Source organism: Schistocerca piceifrons, chromosome 8 (assembly GCF_021461385.2).
Source record: "Schistocerca piceifrons isolate TAMUIC-IGC-003096 chromosome 8, iqSchPice1.1, whole genome shotgun sequence".
Taxonomy (NCBI): Eukaryota; Metazoa; Arthropoda; class Insecta; order Orthoptera; family Acrididae; genus Schistocerca; species Schistocerca piceifrons.
The window spans coordinates 343,583,118-343,605,688 of record NC_060145.1 but is presented as its reverse complement, the minus strand read 5'-3'; the positions used below and the strand labels follow the sequence as shown (position 1 = coordinate 343,605,688).

Here is a 22,571-nt window from a genome sequence, read left to right as displayed (position 1 = left end):
ACCAAGAAGTAATAACAGCAGGAGATTTTAATGTGAAGGTTGGCTCACAAGAAAATGAAGTTTATACCTAACCTCCTAATTATTTATTGGCTGACTAGCTTTTGGATTTGGCCATTTCCTTGAGCCACCTATTTACAGAGAACAAAATCTGGAGTGAGTCGTTATGTTGAATGTGGAGAATAAGGTATCAGTAATAATATTATCCATGTGGTAATTACTTATTTTGTAAGGTGCTGAAAAAGAAAAGAAAAAAATTACTGTACAACTGTGATGTGATGGAACGCTGTGTTTCATACTGAATATTGTCAGTGAGATTAATGCAATCGTGAAATAACTGGAATACAATAGAGATTACATATGACCTTATAATAAAATTCTTTGCATCAACATCTGTAAAAATTATAATAATACCTACAAAAAATAAACCACGTGTAACACAGTGTAATCCAGTGAGAAAAAATTCTTGTCTCTATTCCTCCATACCAAACATATCCTACATACAAAATACATAAGTAGTTCCCACAGGAACCATATTATTATGGATATCTTTATTAGCCTCTTTCAATGCATCCACTCATAACAAAAATGTTGTTCCCTGTAATAGGTGACTTGTGAAAATTGAGCAAAGTCTGAAACTAGTCAGCCAATAAATAATTAATAGCTTTGAGATAAACTTTTTTTTTTTAAAGTCTTTCCTTCAATCATTTTGTTTGTCTACATCAACTCAGGCTTGCAAAACTGCTCATTGTTAATGCTTTGTGCAGTCTGATAAACTGAGTACCCTCAGTTATTTTCAAGATTGACTTTCCCAATACTTCACAAAACCTCTAAGACTTACGTCAAACACTGGTACAAATTAAATTGAAATCATGAAAAATACTGGCAAACTCATCTTGAGGCCTCTAATTAATAACTCCTCTTGTTAATACATGAATGATACCTGCAACAATTAAAAATATAGTCACTGTAGCAAAAACAAACTTTACCATTATTATGATATGGATATATCTAAACAGTTTGTTTGTAATGAGTGCTGTTTACTGGTTTTCCTTTCCTAATTACCTGCATGGATAAAGGCTTATGAAGAATGGCATAAATTGTAATAAATTATATAAATATAATTTAACTACAGTATCTGAGAGTACAAAATACGAAGGACTACGATATTTTTAATAAGTTTTTACAGTATCATGACTCGTTTGTCTATTTCTTTTCTACAGTCATTTGGATATTTTGAACCAAGTAATATGGTAAAATATAATGGTAAATAACTAAAATTAAATACAGAAAAATGCTTAATGTAAGAATATTGGTTGTTGGACTGCTGGTAGAGAATAGCTCTTGTTCTGGTTTAAGAAAATGTGAAAAAGTGTGAGCTAGACTCCTAATAGTTCCTTCCTTGGGAAGGAGGGGGAGGGAGGGAGGGAGGGAGGGAGGGAGGGAGGGAGGGAGGGAGGGAGAGAGAGAGAGAGAGAGAGAAGGAAGGGGGGGGGGGAGGGAGGCTGGGTAACGTTAAAAAAGAGGGGTAGGTCACTCAAGGCTCCACGATGAGAGGACAATGGCAGACAAATATTTTTGTATACCCTCAACCTGACAACAGGTCTCAACCTATCCCTTTCTCCTCCCAAAGAAAGGAACTTTTAGTTTTGAAAATAAAAGAATGTAAGCACTTTTATTTAGGTGTATAAGCAATACTGAAATTATGCCTCTCAAAGGTAAGTACTGGCTAGCAATTCGTCTCATAATTTTCTTGATTGAATTATCCTTTTGGTACAATAAACACAAGTAAACTCACAAGAAATAGCATAGAGGGCCTTAACGCGGACCTGGCTGGCTGGATCATTATCTATGAGATTCAGCAAAGGCTGTAATAAATTAGCCTCCAGAATGCGTTGCTGGCAGTAAGGGTTATTCTGCGTCAGTTCGGCAATGATTTCTGCAGCACGCCAACGTAAGCTGCTGTGTGCCGAGTCCAGGCATGGATGGAAAATACAAAAGCCTCCAATTTTGTGGAAATCTGTAAGGTGGAAGAAACAAGTGTTATAACAGAAAGCTCACAAGCCTATTTTATTCTTTGTGTTGAAAAGGAATACACAGTAAACACTACCTGTAAAAATAAATACATGTTCTAAACTACAAATATTTATCGCCATAAGGTGATCTGTGTACTCTCCTTGTGAAGGTCTTCATTTGAACTGTTGAGTGTGAGGCTGACTCAATTGCTAAGCCTGATTTCCGCTTTTCTCACATGATACACTGAAAGCCATGGATCGAGGCAATCAGATGTATGCAGTATTTTTTGACTTCTGGCAAAGCACTTGATTCAATTCCACAAAAATACTTCTTAATTAAAGTAATACCATATGGGGTATCAAACCGAATTTGGGGGCTGTATTGGGGATTTGTTGGTAGGGTGGATGGAATTATTGACAGAAGAGTAGCAGTTTCAGGCATGCCCCAAGAACATGTGTTGTGATACTTGCCATTCACTGTGTACATTAACGATCTGGAAGACAATATTAACAGTAAACTTAGACATTTCGCATTTCCTGCAATTATCTAAGTACTCTACCTAAACAGTTGCACGAATATCCAGTCATATTTTGATAAGATTTCAAAATGGTGCAAAGAAAAGCTGCATAAATATCCAGTCACATTTTGATAAGATTTCAAAGTGGTACAAAGATTGACATGCTTTAAATGGTTAGAAATGAAAACTGTGCACTTTACAAAACAAAATGTAGGATCTTATGACAATAATATCATTGAGTCACAACTGGAATCAGTCAACTCATAGAAATAACAGGGTACAACAATTTGTAGGAATAGGTAATGTAATGAACACACTGGCTCAGTCATAGGTAAACCAAGTGCCAGGCTTCGGTTCATTGGGAAGATACTAGGTTGATTTGACTCAAGGGGGAGCATCAAAGAAAGGGCAAAACGCTTGAAGTGGCGAACACACAGTGACATTTGATGGGTTCTTCTTCCCACACTCCGTTTGCAATCGGAATGGGAAGGAAATCTAACATGTGGCACCATGCTAAGCATTCTCTACCACACATTTAAAAAAATCTGACTACACCTACATGAGATTGAAAAAGGTAATTTCTCCTTAAACTGCATTGTTCTTGATGATGAATTCTGGATTGGGTGATTCAGGAGGAAAGGTACATATTTTGAGGAGAGGTAGTATTAGTGACATAAAATACTTACAAAGGTGATATTAAATGTGTTCTATATTAGAAACCAATCAGAATAGGGCATATGTCCATATGAAGTTTTTTATTCAGAATCATTAATAGTATCACCTGTCAAAACATGTACCTTCCCTCCTGACTCACCCTGTGTGTGTGTGTGTGTGTGTGTGTGTGTGTGTGTGTGTGTGTGTGTGTGTGCGCGCGCGCGCGCGCACGCACTCGTGCTTGCTTTCCTGTGCCAGCCTCTTCATCTCAGAGTATCATTTGCATCAAACATCCTAAATTAATAGTAGATATATTCCGATCTCCGCCTTTCCCTAAAGTTTTTATCCTGTGCAGGTCCATCAAGTACCATGGAAGTTTTTCCTTGATATCTTAATGACATGTCCTACATTCCGGCCCTTCTTCTTGTCGATGTTCTCCACATATTCCTCTTGTAGCTGATTTTGTGGAGAACCACCTCATTTCTTATATCTTATCAGTCCACCTGGATACTTAACATTCAGTTAAGACACTGAATTAACAAAGAGCTGTGACTGATGTATTTGCTGATACACCATACAATTCTTTCTTCTGGAAAAGTAACGCTCACACTCTTTTGAGATGGAATACAGGAATCTCTAAACACTATGTTCCCAATGTTTGCACAGTAAACAGCCAATCTTAATGTGATTTGCTAGACACTATTTGAAACCTGCAACTAGATAAAGTTATCACAGTTTCCTGAGAGAGAATATACATTATGTGATCGAAAGCATCCAGACACCTGGCTGAAAATGGCTTACAAGTTTGTGGCGCCCTCCATCAGTAATGCTGGAATTCAATATGGTGTCGGCCCACCCTTAGCCTTAACAACAGTTTCACTCTCATAGGCATACATTCAATCAGGAACTGGAAGGTTTCTTGGGGAATGGCTGCCCATTCTTCATGGAGTGCTGCACTGAGGAGAGGTATCGATGTCGGTCATTGAGGCCTGCCATGAAGTTTGCGTTCCAAAACATCCCAAAGGTGTTCTATAGGATTCAGGTCAGGACGCTGTGCAGGCTAGTCCATTACAGGGATGTTATTGTCATGTAAGCACTCTGCCACAGGCCATGCATTATGAACAGGTGCTCGATCATGTTGAAAGATGCAATCAGCATCCCCGAATTGCTCTTCAACAGTGGGAAGCAAGAAGGTGCTTAACATATCAATGTAGGCCTGTGCTGTGATAGTGCCATGCAAAACAACAAGGGGTGCAAGCCCCCTCCATGAAAAATACGACCACACCATAACAGACCGCCTCTGAATTTTACTGTTGGCACTAAACACGCTGGCAGGTGACGTTCACCAGGCATTTGCCATAACCCACACCCTACCATCGGATCGCCACATAGTGTACCATGATTCATCACTCTACACAACATTTTTCTACTGTTCAATCGTCCAATGTTTACACTCCTTACACCAAGTGAGGCATCGTTTGGCATTTACCGGTGTCATGTGTGGCTTAAGAGCAGCTGCTCGACCATGAAATCCAAGTTTCCTCACCTCCTGCCTGTCATTGTACTTGCAGTGGATCCTGATGCAGTTTGGAATTACTGTGTGATGGTCTGTTATGATGACTACCTATTACACATTACAACCCTCTTCAACTGTCGGCAGTCTCTGTCAGTCAACAGATGAGGTCCGCTTGTACGCTTTTGTGCTTTATGTGTCCCTTCACTTTTCCACTTCACCATCACATCAGAAACAGTAGACCTAGGGATGTTTAAGAGTGTGGAAATTGCACGTACTGATGTTTGACATAAGTGACACCCAATCACCTGACCACATTCGAAGTCCGTGAGTCCCACGGAGTGCCCCGTTCTGCTCTCTCATGATGTCTAATGACAACTGAGGTCGCTGATATGGAGTACCTGCCAGTAGGTGGCAGCACAATACAAATAATATGAAATATGAAAAAGTATGCTTTTGAGGGTGTCCAGATACTTTTGATCACATTTTGTATAATTCTGAATATTTAACATGTCTTGCACATCCATCTGATCTGATGTAGCACCAAGTAATTGCCAAGTCTCGGGTCCCCTCAAGAAGTAGCCCAGAAGTTTCAAATCATAGATGAAGGGCAGAGGTGATGCATGGTTTCAGTCTGAATAATTTTTCTTGTGGAATTTAGGCATTAATGAAATTCAGCACACTTATTAATCACAACAGAGACTACGTTCAACAGCAATAATTCCTTTTTACTCTTTGAGTAGTGAATGCAGTATCTGCACAGATGAGATGCAAAAGACTTACTAAAAATTAAATTACGACAATGGATAGCAAGTACATTAAATAATATACAACAAGCAACTGATTATCTGGTTTTCATATTACCTGTTCATAGTGTAAAATTAAAAATGAAGCTTGAAGTATTTTGTTGTAATTAGGACAAAATATTTTCATTTAGAACAGACTATTATGCATGTGACTTGTGTTTTATTGCTGAAAACAACGCAGCTCACAATACCACAATCATGTATCCCTAAAATATTTTTGGGTTGTTTCACATTTCATCTTCATGTAAATTTACAGACTTTAGCCTTGTAATATGCCTGTGGCTGGCTTTCTGTCTATATGTTTGCCAAGCCCTTCCCATGTGAGCTAAAGGGCAACAATTCCATCTCACTCAAGGTCAACAGGAGAAGAAAATTACTTGCGTTTTGTCCAAGTAGGTTCCTTCAAAATATTTGGTCATGTTGGCATGAAATGAAACCATACTGTTAAACATCACCAGCAGGAATGCATTGTTGGTTGCACTTTTCTATTTGCAAACAGATCTCAGTAACATGAGCAGTTCCTAACCTGGATCATTGACAATATGTATTAATGTATCTCACCTTTCTTGTCTCCCCTGAAGTTACATGTGCGTGGAAGCTGACAGATAAATGCAAATGTATTGTTTCAAGGATTGAAAAGATTGTGTGTTTGGAAGGTGACAGATAAACACAAATGTCTTGTTTTAAGGTTAAAAAAGAAATCATTGGTGAAGGGCGTAATGAGCCATGCTTATGAAACTGGATTTGAGCAAATCAGTGAAGCAGAGATATAGTGGCCAAAGTATGCTTGGTAGAAGAAGATGAGGTGATTGAGGAACATGTTGTCATGCATACCAAGGCACTGAAATGTATTAATCTGTTACTATAGTATGCACGACAAAATTTGTTTTAAATATACTGCTGTTATGACTCCCCCGAAAATGAGAACCGTCATCAGGAAAAAGAGTGAGTGTAAGCAACTAATGCAGAAGGCTTTGAAATGTGGCATGACTTTTTTTGCAAATAAATTAATGTCAGTTTTTACCAAAAAGTGGATATTTTATATTATCCATGTTTTTCAGTTGTCTGTGCAGTCTTGGGTCCACATTAACCTATATAATCAGAAGCTTGCTGAAGTTACAAGGACATAAGATAGTGACAAAGACTTGGAACTGACCTAGTTTCAGCTGATAGGTAAGCCTGTTACTTTGTAGGAAGAAACTTACCATTTGCAGTGTCCATGTTATCAACATGCTGTGTAATAGTATCCAATGCTGCTTCACATGCAGAGGGATCGTCCTCCAGCTCCAGTGTACCAGCATTTTTCAGGATGTTTATTGCCTTTAACAACTCTTCTATCACATCAAATGTCAGGCTCTTCAGAGCTGCTTCCAAAAATTTTCGTCTCTGAAAAAAAGAGGTTTGGAACTTTAATTAAAACTACAGCAGTTAGGCAGTGCAGGAATATCCCTAGCTCTTAAATTACATGCTTAGTAAAATTTAATCATTATATCTCAACAGATTTAAATATTTATCATTATGACTAAGAACAGTTGGCTGCATACTGGCATGTTCTTGTGAAACATGCAAATGAAAATAGTCATCTTATTCAAAACTGTAAATGCGCATAAAAAGTTTGAGAAGAGTTGCCCAAAAAAAAGTGTGTGTGTGTGCGTTAGTATAAATGTACAGAAGAAAATTTAACAGCAGTTAAGTCAGGAGTGAAGAAATTACCTTTTGCACCATTCCATGTCAATGTAACCATAAACATATCAATATAATGGAAGGAAACATTCCACGTGGGAAAAATTATATATAAATACAAAGATGAGGTGACTTACCGAACAAAAACGCTGGCAGGTCGATAGACACACAAACAAACACAAACATACACACAAAATTCAAGCTTTCGCAACAAATTGTTGCCTCATCAGGAAAGAGGGAAGGAGAGGGGAAGACGAAAGGAAGTGGGTTTTAAAGGAGAGGGTAAGGAGTCATTCCAATCCCGGGAGCGGAAAGACTTACCTTAGGGGGAAAAAAGGACAGGTATACACTCGCACACACGCACATATCCATCCACACATACAGACACATGTCTGCTTGTGTCTGTATGTGTGGATGGATATGTGCGTGTGTGCGAGTGTATACCTGTCCTTTTTTCCCCCTAAGGTAAGTCTTTCCGCTCCCGGGATTGGAATGACTCCTTACCCTCTCCTTTAAAACCCACTTCCTTTCGTCTTCCCCTCTCCTTCCCTCTTTCCTGATGAGGCAACAATTTGTTGCGAAAGCTTGAATTTTGTGTGTATGTTTGTGTTTGTTTGTGTGTCTATCGACCTGCCAGCGTTTTTGTTCGGTAAGTCACCTCATCTTTGTATTTATATATAACCATAAACATATGAATATAATAGAGGGAAACATTCCATGTGGGAAAAATATATCTAAAAATAAAAATAAAGATGCTGTTACTTACCAAACGAAACTGTTGGTATGTTGATAGGAGACAATAAAACACACACACACACACACACACACACACACACACACACACACACACACACAAATTTCAAGAAAACTTGAAATTTGTGTGTGTGTTTGTGTGTTTTTTATTGTCTCCTATCAACATACCAACGCTTTCGTTTGGTAAGTAACCATAAAAATAATATTGTGAGAAGGAAAGTTGCTACTTGCCATATCGTGGAGATACCGAGTCGCAGATAGGCACAACAAAAAGACTTTCACAATTAAAGCTTTCAGCCACTGGCCTTTGTCAACAATACACACACACACACACACACACACACACACACACACACACACACACGACTGCAATCTCAGGCAACTGAAACCACACTGCGAGCAGCTGCACTGGTTCATGATGGGAGTGGCGACTGGGTGAGGGTAAGGAGGGGGCTAGGGCAGCGAGGGGGAAGGATAGAACGGTGAGGGTAGTGGTCAGTGAAGTGCTGCAGGTTAGACAGAGGGCAAGTGGGAGGAAAGGAAGGGGGGGGGGGGGGAAGTAGCGGATATTGGGAGAAATAAAAAGACTGGGTGGGGTGGTGGAATGACGGCTGTGTAGTGTGGGAATGGGAACAGGGAAGAGGCTGGATGGGTGAGGGCAGTGACTAAACAGCATGAATAGCCACCGGCAAACTGTGGTCAGGAAACAGGTGGACTACCCTGTTGCTGAATACACTGCCATCCTTCATTTTACTGACTGCTTCACAGCCTGTGCCATATGGATCCTTCCCACGAACACCAGATTTTCTGAATTGTGCAGGTGGAAAATTTCCCTGCAATACATCCTACGTTCCTGTAACCCTCCTCGCCTCAACCTTCGTTAGTCACTGTCCTTGTCCATCCAGCCCCTTCCCTGTTTCCATTCCAGCACTTCATGGCCATCATTCCACCACCACACCCAGTCCTTTTATTTCTTTTCTTTTCTGCTACCCCCCCCCCCCCCATCTCCCCCCTGCCCTCTGTCTAACCTGCAGCACTTCACTGTCCACCAAGCCCACCATACTATCACTCCACCTCCCTGCCCCAGCCCACTCCTTACCCCCACCCAGTTGCCACTCCCATCATGCACCGGTGCTGCTGTTCGCAGTGTTATTTCAGTAGCCTGAGACTGCAGTCACTGACCTGTACCACCAAGACTTGATGGACTAAGGTCCACAAAGGGGGGAGGGATTGCCATTACACTTCACTGACAGCAACATCTAGGCTCCTACAAATTTGCTGGTGAAATATGGGGGGGGGGGGGGGGGTGTTTCAATAAGTAAGGAAACACTTTTTTCCTTGGCCAGTTTCTGTTGAAAAAATGTGGAATTTGTTATGGGATATTGTGGAATATTCCTACTTCAGTCCCCATACTTTCATGAAGTTCCAAATAGATGGTGGTGCTACGCATAGCCTGCAAAATGGTGTCTGTAACAGAGGTGCATTCCAAGCAGAAAGCTGTCTTTGAGTTTCTTTTGACAGAAAACCAGAGCAACACAGATATTCATAGGCACTTGTAAAATGTCTATGGATATGTGGCAGTGAGCAAAAGCACGGCGAGTCACTGGAGGAGGTGTCTGTCGTCACAGCATGCTCGCGCAAGCCTGGTGATCAATGGATCACAATGAAACACCTCACTACTGAACCGGACATCTCTATTGGTAGTGCTGACTCATCCACTATTTGGGGTACACAAAGGTGTGTGCTATTGGGTTCCTCGCCACCTGATGGAACGCCATAAAGAACAATGAAGGACTGTCTGTGCAGAATTGCTTGCGCGTTTTGAGGATGATCATGTCAATTTCTAGCCGAACTTTGTCATAAGGGAATAAACATGGATTCATCAATGGGAAACAAAATGACAATCCATGCAGTGGCACAACACCACTTCTCCTCCGAATAAAAAGTTCAGACTATCCCTCAGCCAGTAAAGTCATGGCAATAGTCTTCTGGGACACTGAAGGGGTTATTCTGTTTGATATCTACCATCATGGTGCAATGATCAACACTGACTTCTCCTTCTCCACGATAATGCCAAGCTTCACACAAGTCCGTGCACCAGAGAGGAGCTCACAAAACTTAATTGGACTGTTCTTCCTCATCCACCTGACAGCCCAGATCTTGTTACCTTCCAACTTCCATCTGTTTGGTCCAATGAAGGATGCTCTGTGTGGGAAGCAGTATGTAGATGATGGGGAGGTTATTGATGAAGCAAGACGTTGGCTCTTAGGTTGACCAGTAAAGTGGTACCATGCAGGCATACCGGCCCTCCCAGTAAGGTGATGTAAGGCCATGGCATTGAACAGAGATTATGTTGAAAAATAGGGTTTTGTAGCCAAAAGATAGGGGAATTGTGGTGTACAGGAATCCTGAAAAAGACAATCTATTTTCATAAAAAAACTGTTTTGCGTTACTTATTGAATGCCCCTTGTACCTGAAAGACATAATAAATCCTTATGTGGGTAAATGCCTGCATCATACTCAAAACTCTGTGGATTTTCTGAAATTTCTTAACATCTTGCTTAGCTTGTTGCTGTTGCACCAGGATGTCATATGTCATTAGAACTCATTAGTCAGATATCTGACTCTCAGACCCTCCCCCCTCTTTTCAGGTGTAGCCTGGCCTCCATATATTTTCTATTTAATGGAGAATATTGGATGGATGGAGCTGAAATGGGCAGCCCACTCTCACCTGTGGTTGCAAATCTGGATATGGAACACTTTGAGGAGGCAGTCCTGAAGTCACCCAAATGGAAACCCACTTGCTTTTTCCATTACATAGATGATACTTTTCGTGGAAAAGACAAGCTCCATGACTTCCTCGCACATCTGAACTCCACTGGCTGCATGCAAACATCAGATTCTCCATGGAGACCAACATAAATGGTTTCATGATATCCAGAAGAGTGGATGGCACTCTGGGCCACTGTGTATACTGGAAGCAAATGCAGACTGATATGTCTCTGCCACAACCAGTAGGGTGTTGAAAACATTAGTATACAGGGAGCACATCAACTCAGATAAACTGGAACACCTCAAAACAGTGCTCCAGGAAAACAGTTATTCAGAATGGGAGATCAGACCACTCCTGCATAACCTTTTTCAAGACAGATGAAGTTACACAGAAAAAAAAGCCACTGCCTTTTATACTTTACACCAGTGTGGTATTGGGCACATACTGAAAAAGCACTGAGTAAGAACACCCACAAATGCGTAACTAGCGATGCCTGTGAACTGACATTTAAGCAACTCAGTGATGCAGATATAGTGACCAAAATGTGTTTGGTACAGGAAGATGAGGCAATTGCCAAACAAAACATGGTAATTATTGTGGGACACCAAGTATGACACTGGTTTACTTGAAGACCACGATATACCAGATTCCGTGAGAAAGTGGCAAGCCATTTACTGGACAAACAGTGTGCACCATCATTTATTGACACCAACAACTGAAGTGGCATACTTGACTAAGGTATTCTAATGAATCAGAGGTCACAGAGAACTGTTTGTCTGACACTCATATGACGGAATGTGAATGCACCAGAATTTTAACACACACTGAAATAATGGGCAGTGTCACTAGAGGAGACACTGAAATATGCACCAGGGACAATCTCATCAACAGGACTGTGGGTATAATCTCAACAAGCCTTGAGAACTAGCACAAGCTCTAAGGAGACACTAAACAAATACAATGAACTGATAGACAGAGTGACTAAATCCATACTACTTAGCCTACTGCAACTGAGGTGCCCTGCCAGGTATTGCTGGCCACAGAATCCGACACAACTGCTTCAGTAGCTGCCTTCATGCATTCTTTTGGTGGTATATGTACTGAGTGGCCTGCAGGGCGAGGGGTCATAGGTCGGTTCTGGACCCCCATGGAAAGTCAGTTTGTCAGCTAACCTAATGATGGTGACATGTCTAACCGGCAAATATTGTACCCTTTGGATACTGTGAATCAGCAGTATACCTTCAGACTGTTCAAACAAGTAATATGCTGGGTGAAACCAAACAATAACAGAAAATGGGTACTTTGTTCTGCTGTTATTTCTTTAACAAATGTTAAGTTTTTGATTTTTTGTTGGCAATCGAAAATAAACACTGAAATTTCTGACTCCTTAAAAAATATGCATTTAACAAAACTGAAATTATAGTGATTACATTTATTAAAAGAAACAGGCTCAACCAACAGAACCTAACAAAAAAACCCTCAACTTCATTCAATTTTCTTAGACGACACAGCATACATACAACACATGAAATTTGCAACACGCACCTTTTTGTCTGAATAACACACATACTCTCCTCTGAAAATTTATAATTTCAAATTGGAAATATCGCGCCTGTTTTACAATCAGTAATGTGACTAATCTATGGAATGTGTATAAAACCTAAAAAACCGTACCTCTTCGTCTATCGCAACAGCATTATTCTGCGTCATTTGTCCACCTGCCGCCTCGACGCTAAATCTTAGAAGGTCCTGCAATGTTGTTGGTTGTCTTGGCTGATTTGGTGAAACTGTGATGTTATTCGGTCCTGGATATTCTATAGCTGGTGGAAGAGATTCGCGTGCTGCATTTCTATCAACATTTTCACCCGCACCACTGTTATCAGATGACATTTTAGGAGGTTCCAACACTAACCACAAATTTACAAACAAAAAAATTACACTACCACTACCTTTCCTACAAGCATGTATGGAACTAGTGATATAAACAAAACATAATCTTTCAATATGTCACACAGTACTGCCAAGTTAATCAAACAAAACAACGTTGTTTTGTAAGCTTACGTCCTTACGGAATTATAAATAAATTAGAATCAATAACGAAAAGACTTAATTAGCAGACATATAGAGAGATTTAGAGATTAGCTGCAAAGCTAGAGTGTTCTCTACACGAATCTTCGATGTTAACTTGGTAGTCTCTTACTATTTTCTAGAAAGTAACTCACGTCTGCACAGTTGCAGTATCTTTGAAATGCGAAGTTAGTGCTGATAAGGCTTGCTGCTATATATTCGTTTACGTGATTCGTAGAAGGAGGGGTGCGCATTATTGGTAAGCGGAAAAAAATGTAATGCTCTTGCGGTTTGGTTGATGTGTATAAGGAGCGATTGTAAGCAGCATAAGCGACACTTCTCAAAAATGTGTAATGTGGAGCTTGGTAAATCATCGTTTTCTAAAATACGAGCAGCGCAATGTGGTATAAATACGCTTTTGGCATTTATTTCTGAGTAGCTAGGTGATCACCCTTTAAGCTGTTTTTGCTACTTTTTGAGAGTTGTAATCAATGATAATTGGCTTCGTGCCCGTGCTTTTGTGTTGAACGATTAGCATAATACTTGGGACAGTTCTCAAGGTTTGATCATGTGTTGACGTATGAATATTAAAAATACATTTACTTTGCTTTCGCAGGAAGTTATACTGGAAAGTCACAGAGATCGCCGTAGACTGGAAACACCCAAAAGTCTACATTAAAAATAATGGCTCATAGTCAGATGAATGTGGTGAAGTTCTATCAAAGCGTTATAGACGATGTCATATCTGGTGTACGGGAAAACTTCCTTGATGAAGGAATGGATGAACAGGTATTGCAAGAATTGAAACAGTTATGGGAAACGAAAGTCCTGTCTAGCAAAGCTGTCGAAGTAGGTCCAGACAATTCAGAACCTCAGCCACCTCAGCTGTTAATGACAAAAGGTAATGGTGTGAGCCTTGGCATGGTAGCGAAAACTGTTGCAATGCCTGGACAGACGCAAATACTAACGCCCGTTACGACGTCAATGCATAATGCCAACAATTCCCAGCTCCATCTCCAGCAACATCATCAAACACAACAGGTAACTATTTGGTATCTTAAAGTATTCCACTACTTTATTCATGGAATTGTCATACTTATGTGACATGGTAACGTGGCTCATAGGATAAAAATCACCTACTTGATTTGCAGACCTAATTTCTATTCTGTGTTGCTGGTGAATTATTAGAAGCACCTGGGAAGACAAATGCCATATCCTGATACACCAAAGAAAGAAATAAGTCCTTGTAATATTGTATTTAGTATGAAGTCCACTGATTACTTTTTTAATAAGTCAGTATATATTGTGCTTGCAAGATATTTTATTTTCCACTTTGATACATTTCTGAGTAGTGAATTGGATGTACATGCCCTCTTCCCTTCCCCCCTCAATGGTTGCCAGCTATAAAACAATCATGCACAAAGAAATGTTTGACACCGTTATTGATTTGTCTTGTAGACTGGGAATATGTGCTCAAGGAAATTTCTTATTGTGTGTTTTAACACTGCTCAAGGTACACACATGTTGGATGTGGCTTAAGGAATTTCAAGGTGTAAATGAGAATGAACAAATTGTCTAAAGTGTTATTTTTAATTTTTGATTTACTGACGTGTAGGAACCTGAGGTTAGGATAGGATTTGAATCTCTGTTAGTAAGTTGTTACATTAGATTGTTGCAACTCTGCCAGTATTCAGAATGGTTTTGATTCACTTTAATGTCTGCAAATTCTCTGTATTTAATACTTACGTTGTTTCAAAGGAGCAACTTAATCCCTCAAGGTAGGGGTTAAGTGTTTCTTTTCAAAAAGTTTTTTTTTTATCTTTTTCAGCATATAGTAAATTGACAAAATCATATGTCACAGTATTACAATAAACCTGTCACTTGCATTCAGTATATTAAAAACTGATATTTAACCAGTTGTAATTAGTAAAGAGATGAGTATTTCTTTTGAAATTACAGTAGGCTTAGCTTTGTTGTGGATGGCTCCTGTGCAGAGGGGGTAAAAAAAAGTAACAGCTAACAATGAAACCATAACTTGAAGTGTTGAACTCCGAGCAGTGATATTCACATTACAAATGAGGAAGCTCCCCTTACACTGCACTTAAACAAAAGGGGGAAAAAGGGCAACGCTATACTCAGTTAACAAGTCTTTTAACAAGTGTGTGGTTGGAAGGCAAGTCAATAAAATGGACAGATGAAAATTCCTCAGACATCCTCTGTATATAACAATTTTTGTGTTAAAACAGTGTTTAGTGAGAAGATTTTGTCATAGGTGACAGGAAACAAAAATAACACAGATGAAATTATAGTGTGTGGTTGCCATTGTGTGTGGAGGCCATTCTAAATAAAGATTGTAAAAAAATATAACATTTTGTGTGATCTGACATGTTTAATGTCTTCCACAGTGTAACAGTAACAATTTTTTGTAATGTCTTGCACCTGTAAATATTTATGCATAAAGGGTTCATAAATTGCTAACAACTAAACAGAAACAAGTTCCAAAGAAATACCAGCAATGTTTAATGGAACATCAAAAAGATCTGAATGTCATTCAGCTTTGTTTTGCCCTTACACCAAGGCACGACCAACTGTGGTATCAAGTACTGGCCAGAAGAAATGTTGAGAGAATGTGCTGTATACAGCATGCCAAGTGCTTAGTTTGTTTCTTTGGCATACCCTAAAGTGAAAGGTGTGTGGCAAGAACGTTGTACGTAACAGCTTGTACTTCGAGACACACTAAGGAAATGGCACAGCCTGTGAGTTACAATTGTTATTGTACCTGTGAGAATGCATAGCTGAGTTGCTTTTTAGGCCCAATATAGTCTGTTGTTGAACTGAAATTGATGGTCTTTAATAAATAAAATTGTGGTACAGTTGTGTGTTTTATATTTTTTATCTTCCTAAAAGCTGTTGAATACTGTCTAGACAAAACAAAAAAAAAATAACTTACATGCTCAGTGCACAGCACTGTAACTTGAGTTGGAGGTGCACTAGATTAATCAAAGTGTGTGTTTATCTGGTAATAAATATGCAAGCAGTTGCTTTATTACTATATAAATGCCAATTTAAATCACAGTTCGTCATCCACAATGGATATACTGAAAATGATCAAAGTGTATTAGCCAAACTGACAGCTTTTGCTCACACTGTAGGTAATTGCTCAATATAAAACACCAAAAGATTTATCAAGCGGAGAAAATGAAACAGGACTCATCTGCTGTGTGGTGCTTTGGAAACCAAATCCCATGTAATAAATAAGTTTACAAGGTGTAGAGGTATTGGTTTTTACCAAAAACCACAAATAAGTCCATGTACTGTACAGAAACATCATGTTCTGAGCAATCAATGTAACAGCATTTTACTTGGCTATCAAATAAAACAAATACAAACACTTTATGAATCAAACACAAGCAGATCTTCCTCAGAAGATACAACATTCCATTCCATTACGGATGTGAAATTGTGTAGCAGTTCAAACAGAATCAATGTTTGTGTGGACACGTTATGCACACATTGTACATTGTTTCCTCACAGCTTGCTTCTTCCCTTCAATTGTGTCCCACTTTGCACAACGTGCGTGTCTTTACGGTATTTGTTATGCACACCTTTTGTAATGTTCATTGGTAGAAGTACTCCCTTTATTATTTGTATTCTGTAATCGTACATCATTTTATGCACTGAATATTTATTATATAGGTAATGTGAATTGACCATTAGCATGTCAACTACATGGAAGAATAGTTACTTCGGCCAGCAGATAGTCTTTCATTCACGTAAATAATACAACATCTGGTCCTGCCTATTGGTCCCAGACATACTACTATTATATTTGATAATTGGCAGTGGTTTTGAGACTATTTGCTTTGCTGGCTTGCATTCAGCACACGTCCCATTGTATTATGATAGTCTGTGGAAATATAGGAGACCTCTCGTCTATCCTTCCACCTGGTGATCATTATGCCATGCGAATATTGTGCAATGGTGTTTCCTTTCCCCAGTTTTGCGCATACCACGTCTTTAGGGATATTTCTCCTATTAACCTTAGTGTCCTGGTGCAATGTGTTTTTGCATTCAACAGGGTTTTAGCTAAATCAAAGCTGTTGTAAAAATTGTGTATGTGAACGTGATGGCCAACATGCAGCTTCTCTTCCAACAAATGTAATACTATCTTTTCAACACGTCCTTTTCCTCCCATATCACCACGCATCCCTGTGTACACAGCGCATTTATTTACGAAATTGTCTGGATTATTTAGCGTCTACAATTTGATGCCATATTTATTCCTTTTGTTCTTTATATATTGTCTAAATGACAATCGCCCCCTCCAAAGAATCATGGATTCATCTAAAGGTAGGTCCCTACCTGGATAATACACATGACACATGCTGTTGTTAAAATAATTCTATATAGGGCGTATCTTACATAGTCGATCATCTGGTTTTGGATCTCCTAACTGAATTTTTTTGCGAAATGCAGTGAGCATAAGATGAGCAAATATCTGTCTCTGCCCATAATAATCACTATTCCTCTATTTTCGAACAGCAGGTCTTTCTTCCAGTAGTCTTGTAATTGGGCGTATTTGACATTACCCATGTGTAATGAAATACCCAGGAAGACTAGTATTTCTCGTATACTTACAGGTTTCCAATTACTAATCTTAGAGCCCTCTTTCGTATTTTCGCTCACAAATATATTGCGTGTGTTACCGTTCGTTTCATCAACTACGAGCGTGGTATGTCTTCTGTAACCAGTAGCCTAAAGAAACCCATTGGCGTATTGTCAGCAGGATTTATCTGCAAACATTCTGTTTTTGTAAATAGACCATATTGCATCCTATGTGGTTCTTCATGCCAAGTCGCACCTGGTTTGCTTACGTCGGCGAGCTCGAGTTCTTTATCGTCAGCGGTTTCCTCATCATTATTGTCTGATTCCCAACTACCGCGAAACATATTCGACAGTTCTCCTTCCACACTGTCATCACTATGGTATGTTTCTGTAGTCTCCAAATTACAGCCACCCTCCTCTGGTTTGTCCCCTCTGAACTCTACATCACTATCTTCTAACACACTCAGTAACTAATGGTCAGTATATTGTTCACTCTTCCTACTGTCTTTTAGGTTAGGTGCTGGTACATTCGCCGCCATTGCAAACAATGCACAACACAGACGATTAAAGACAAAAACACACAACTGCAGACAGGAAAATGTTACATGATATTTTGTTGGTTGCTTGTATTAACACGAGTGCACAATCGAACAAACTAAACTGAGTATTCAGTTAGTAAATGCACGGCTTATAAGCCGCACTGGCTTGTTGATTGCGGAAACAGTTATAAGCGTTGGCCGCACTGGCGTATTGATCGCAGAAATGGTTATAAGCATTCACTAGCTGACATACGCCAGGTCTTATCACAATATGAATGGCATTGAGATCCTGCTAAATGTCAACTACCCGTTCCTGCTCTAGGATTGACAGTTTTTAAGGAAGTTGGTTTTTATCTGTGTCTTGCTGCCCCTACTGCTTCAAGCTATCTGGGAAATGTTTCAGAACTGCAAGTTAATGCACTGTACAAAATATTTGAGGTTCTGTATCAGTTCAACATACATTTATGTATAGTGTTTAGGAAAGAATACCTTCTTTCCCCTTTTCTGGCACAGTGAAGATAAATCATTTTTGCCATTTACATTTGCAATTAAATATGATCTCATGAAAATAAAGTTGACTGGATGAGTGAAGAGGTCTGACATTGAGGTGTGGAGAGAGGTGAAAGGAAAAAAATATGCACAGCTTATTAACAGAGCAAAATTACATTGCACAGAAATAGAAGATTACGAAAATAATTTAGTGAGGAGGGAGCACTCCAGCATTATATGATTGGTAGCTACAAAGTTTTAATTATTACTTTGAAATATAGTCATGTAAGTAATTTTTTTTAGAGATATATGTGTGCAGTCGTGGTACAGACTGAAATCCTCACATAACAAAACTGTAGAATGCTGCTAGAGGAGCTAAAAAGAAAATGATGCAGCCCATCTCCACTTTACCAGCGGCCTTGAGCCAATTTTTATCTTTGTCTCCTCTAGCAGCATGCTGCAGCACTGAAGCATGGAGATGTCAACATGTACAAGGACTGTACACATGTACTTGCAGCTAAACAAAATAATTATGTAACTTTATATTTCTGTGATGATAGTGTCTTTATGATTTCCCATTGTATTTGTGTAAAGAATCAACAATATTGAGAAAAGGGTAGATTGACACATACCATAGAGAGACAGATTGAGTTGCAAACAGCCACAAGAAGAATACTGTTACTTTTTAGAACTGGTCTTAAATTCTCAGTCTACATGGAGTCCACATCTTTGCCAGCTTAAGGGAAAGTGCTGGCTGCACATAAATATGTTTTGCTGCCCAAGTAACTAGCAGCTGGGGTGTTGATTGTGCTACCATTCTGCAGCTTTACAAAGTCCTGATACAGTCCTCTCTTGATTATGGGAATTGGCATATGGTTCGGCATCCCCCTCAGCATTGCGATTACTGGATTTGATACACCACTGCTGTGTTCAGCTTGCGACAGAAACCTTTTAAACTAGCCCTGTGAACAGCTTACTCGTGGAGGCTGACGTCCCTCCATTGCAGATCAGGTGCCAACAACAGCTTGTCAATTATGCTGCCAACATATGCAGCTACCCTAAGCATCCAAACTATTATCTCATCTTTCCAAACATGAAAATCCAACTCCCACAATGGTGGCACCGATCAGAGATCATGATCGCAATCTTCGTCCGGTCCCTCCTCTATGAACTCCACGTTTCCTCTTCTACCTGTCCATCGACCCCACTCACATACACCTCCGTGGTGCATCCCTTGGCCCCTGATTTGTCTTGACCTCTGTTGAGGTCTTTTCACAGGTCTATTCTTGTTGAAACCTGTTTTGGACAACATTCTAGTGATGTGATACAATTCTTTTGCATCACATCTTGCTGGGGGGGGGGGGGGGCTGTCTCTGCTCTCAGAGCTTGCTTATCCATCCACTTCCTCTAGTCATTCCTCACACACCTCTTTATTTGAGAGTCAGTAGCTGCTTACTAAGCTTGCATTCGAGTTTTCTGATGTCTTCTTTTACTCATATTTAATTTTGCCTTAATCTTCTTCCTACAGCTGATCAAATTCCATGACTGCGATGACTCCTTAAGCGGTTTGCAAGCCCTTCACCAGTGTAACCCTCACCATGACCTTTGTCTGGACCTGGGCCACATTGGGAACCTGGGTAGTGAACTCGCTGATAGCTTCGCCAAACTGGCTACCAGTAAATGAACTCTTGAGATTGGTATTTTGGAAAGATCAGTATTACGGTCAAGTTTTAGTAACCTGGAATACAGAATGGCTCATTCTGACTTCACTTCACCAAACTAACTATGGGTGACAAATGAGAGGTCCTCCATGCAGGCTTTTGACAGGGACTCTACCATCTTTTGCTGGCTGCACATCAGCCATAGTTCACTGACTCTTGGCCATCTCGTCCGTCATGAGGACCCACACCACTGTCATTGTGGTTCCCGTTTGATGGTTGTCCACATTTTGCTGGACTGTCACAACCACGCCACTTTGTGGGCAGACTCTTAATCTCTCTGATTCACTACCCCTGGTATGTCCGCCCCGGTAGCTGAGTGGTCAGCATGACAGAATGACAATCCTAAGGGCCCGGGTTCGATTCCCGGCTGGGTCGGAGATTTTCTCCGCTCAGGGACTGGGTGTTGTGTTGTCCTAATTATCATAATTTTCATCCCCATCGACGCGCAGGTCGCCGAAGTGGCGTCAAATCGAAAAACCTGCACCAGGCGAACGGTCTACCCGACGGGAGGCCCTAGCCACACGACATTTCCCACCCCTGGTGTTAAGAGACGATGCCTCGGCAGTTGACTTAGTTTAATGTTTTCTTTGTGAAGGGGGCTTTTACAACTCTTTAACAGAGGGCCAATTACCTTATCGACCCATTGAGTGCTGGCAGAACACAGACTGTGGCAGTCTGGGCTTGATGGGTCAGCCTGGCCCTCAACCTACATGTCATTTTACTCTCCCCCCCCCCCCCCCTTCCCCCCTCTCTTGTGTGGTGTGTTAGACTTGTTCATCTCCTGTCTCTTTTTGCTTCTCTTGCCCTCTCCATGTTGCTAGCACTTCCTGGGCAGTTTCATAGTGGAGTATCTTTGGTAAGTGGTGGGAGCTGAAGGATGTATGTCTCCTCATTGCACTCTGTTTTCAGGGATTCTGGCTGCTCTCTAGATCAGGCACCTTGCCTGCCTTTCTTCCCCCACCTCCTTTTCTTCTTTTTGTCCCTTATCTCTCTTCATTGACCTTGGGGTTTTCTTTCCCTAGGTTTTGTGTGGTAGGCTATCTCTGATCTACAGTCATGTAGACCTGTCTGAGGAAAAGGGGCTGATGACCTAGTATTTTGGTTCCTTTAATCATCCAACCTACCTCACGCACACAACTGCTACTTCTGGTGCTCCGACCACAATTGAATTCTGGCTGAAATGGCCAGAGGTAGTGATTTTGTGTGTGTGTTTGTTTTTTCTTTGGAAAAGGCTTTGGCAGAAAGGTGAATGTGTGCAGTCTTTTTGTTGTACCTGTCTGCATCTCTGTGTTATCTATGGTGAATAGCAATCTGTTCTTTTCACAATATTGTTGATATTCGAACCTAGACTTTCCACTGTTTCAACAAGAAGTCAGTAATTCAAACATTTAAATAACACACACAAACACACACATGCGCAAAACCTATTTCCATCGTCTGTTAAACCTACGACTTGTGACAAACATAACATATACATATACTTCTAAAGTTTAAAGTGTTGCTGAAGAATTATGTGTTGTTTAGTTACAGCAGCAGCAGTCTCATCAGCAGCCTCATCAGCAACAAACCTTGCAGCAGCAACTGGTGCATCAGCAGACGCAACAGGCCAGTGCCCCTCCACAGCCCACACAACAAACTGTAATTGTGGCAGACCCAAACAAGACAGTGCCAGTACAGATAACACTGCCTGCTCCTGCAGGCACTGTAACCATCCACGTGCCTGTATCAGCTTTGCAGGGGAATACGCTACAGACGTCGCTGACGGGGCCCGTCATTACTGCTGCAATGGCCCTGCCTCCCCAGGTTGCTACCACATTGCTGCAGCAACATGTACTGGCTGCACTGCAGGCTGCACAACAGCAGCAGCAACAGCAGCAGTCACAGCAACAGCAGCAGGCTGCAATACAACAAATCCCACGACAGACTGATGGCCAGGATGACTCTGACACACCTGGTGGATCAGGTCACTCTCAGAGAACTACCGAAGTAAGTACAGTGTAAACACTCCCCCCCCCCCCCCCCTTCCTTCTCTCTCTCTCTCTCATGAACATTTGGAATTCCTAGTAAAAACTGCTCCTTTTTCAGTAGTAGAGTCATTGATCATGCTATGTCAGTGCACACTTGAAAGTATCGTCAGTAGAAATTCGCACTACGTAGGAATACCTGCAGTTCCTCCTCATTTATCAGTTCTGGATGGTTCTTGGCTTCTATCAGTTGTAAGTTAAGATGGAATTCATGTGCCATTATCTTGTGTCTTAAATATTCTACTTGAGAGACAGCACAATGTCATGGATAGGGGAAGATTCCAGTGCACAGAGTCTCAAATATGGCTCAAGGTAAATGACATTGAGAGTTGGTGTTAACCCTCAAGTGAACCATTCACAAATAACATTGTTTTGTACTGCCCATAACTATTCCTTCGTTATTGCTTCAGCTAA

At 40.5% G+C, this 22,571-nt stretch overlaps 2 protein-coding genes across 10 annotated transcripts in view; one reads left to right on the top strand and one right to left on the bottom strand.

The window, feature by feature from the left end:
* Positions 1–12,738, bottom strand: part of LOC124711960 (hsp70-binding protein 1) — a 54,143-nt gene extending 41,405 nt beyond the window's left edge. Inside the window, exons 1-3 of one of the 3 annotated variants that reach the window (XR_007005548.1) lie at positions 12,387–12,735; positions 6,709–6,889; positions 1,796–2,017 (exon numbers count right to left, since the gene is read on the bottom strand). Coding sequence is in view for 2 of the 3 variants with exons in the window: in XM_047242242.1 (XP_047098198.1) it covers positions 1,796–2,017; positions 6,709–6,889; positions 12,387–12,602 (619 nt within the window). In the remaining variant the exon portion in view is untranslated. Of the gene's footprint in view, positions 1–1,795; positions 2,018–6,708; positions 6,890–12,386 lie in introns of all 3 variants that reach the window. The other 2 variants (XM_047242242.1, XM_047242241.1) reach the window with 2 other exon arrangements.
* The window catches only part of LOC124711959 (transcription initiation factor IIA subunit 1-like), an 88,870-nt gene that overhangs the window by 59,144 nt on the left and 7,155 nt on the right, over positions 1–22,571 (top strand). For 2 of the 7 annotated variants that reach the window (XM_047242240.1, XM_047242235.1), the window contains exons 2-3: positions 13,396–13,820; positions 21,658–22,119. In XM_047242240.1, the coding sequence (XP_047098196.1) occupies positions 13,464–13,820; positions 21,658–22,119 (819 nt within the window). In that variant the 5' untranslated portion in view covers positions 13,396–13,463. Of the gene's footprint in view, positions 1–6,573; positions 6,677–12,953; positions 13,223–13,395; positions 13,821–21,657; positions 22,120–22,571 lie in introns of those variants that run through there. The other 5 variants (XM_047242239.1, XM_047242233.1, XM_047242236.1 and 2 more) reach the window with 5 other exon arrangements.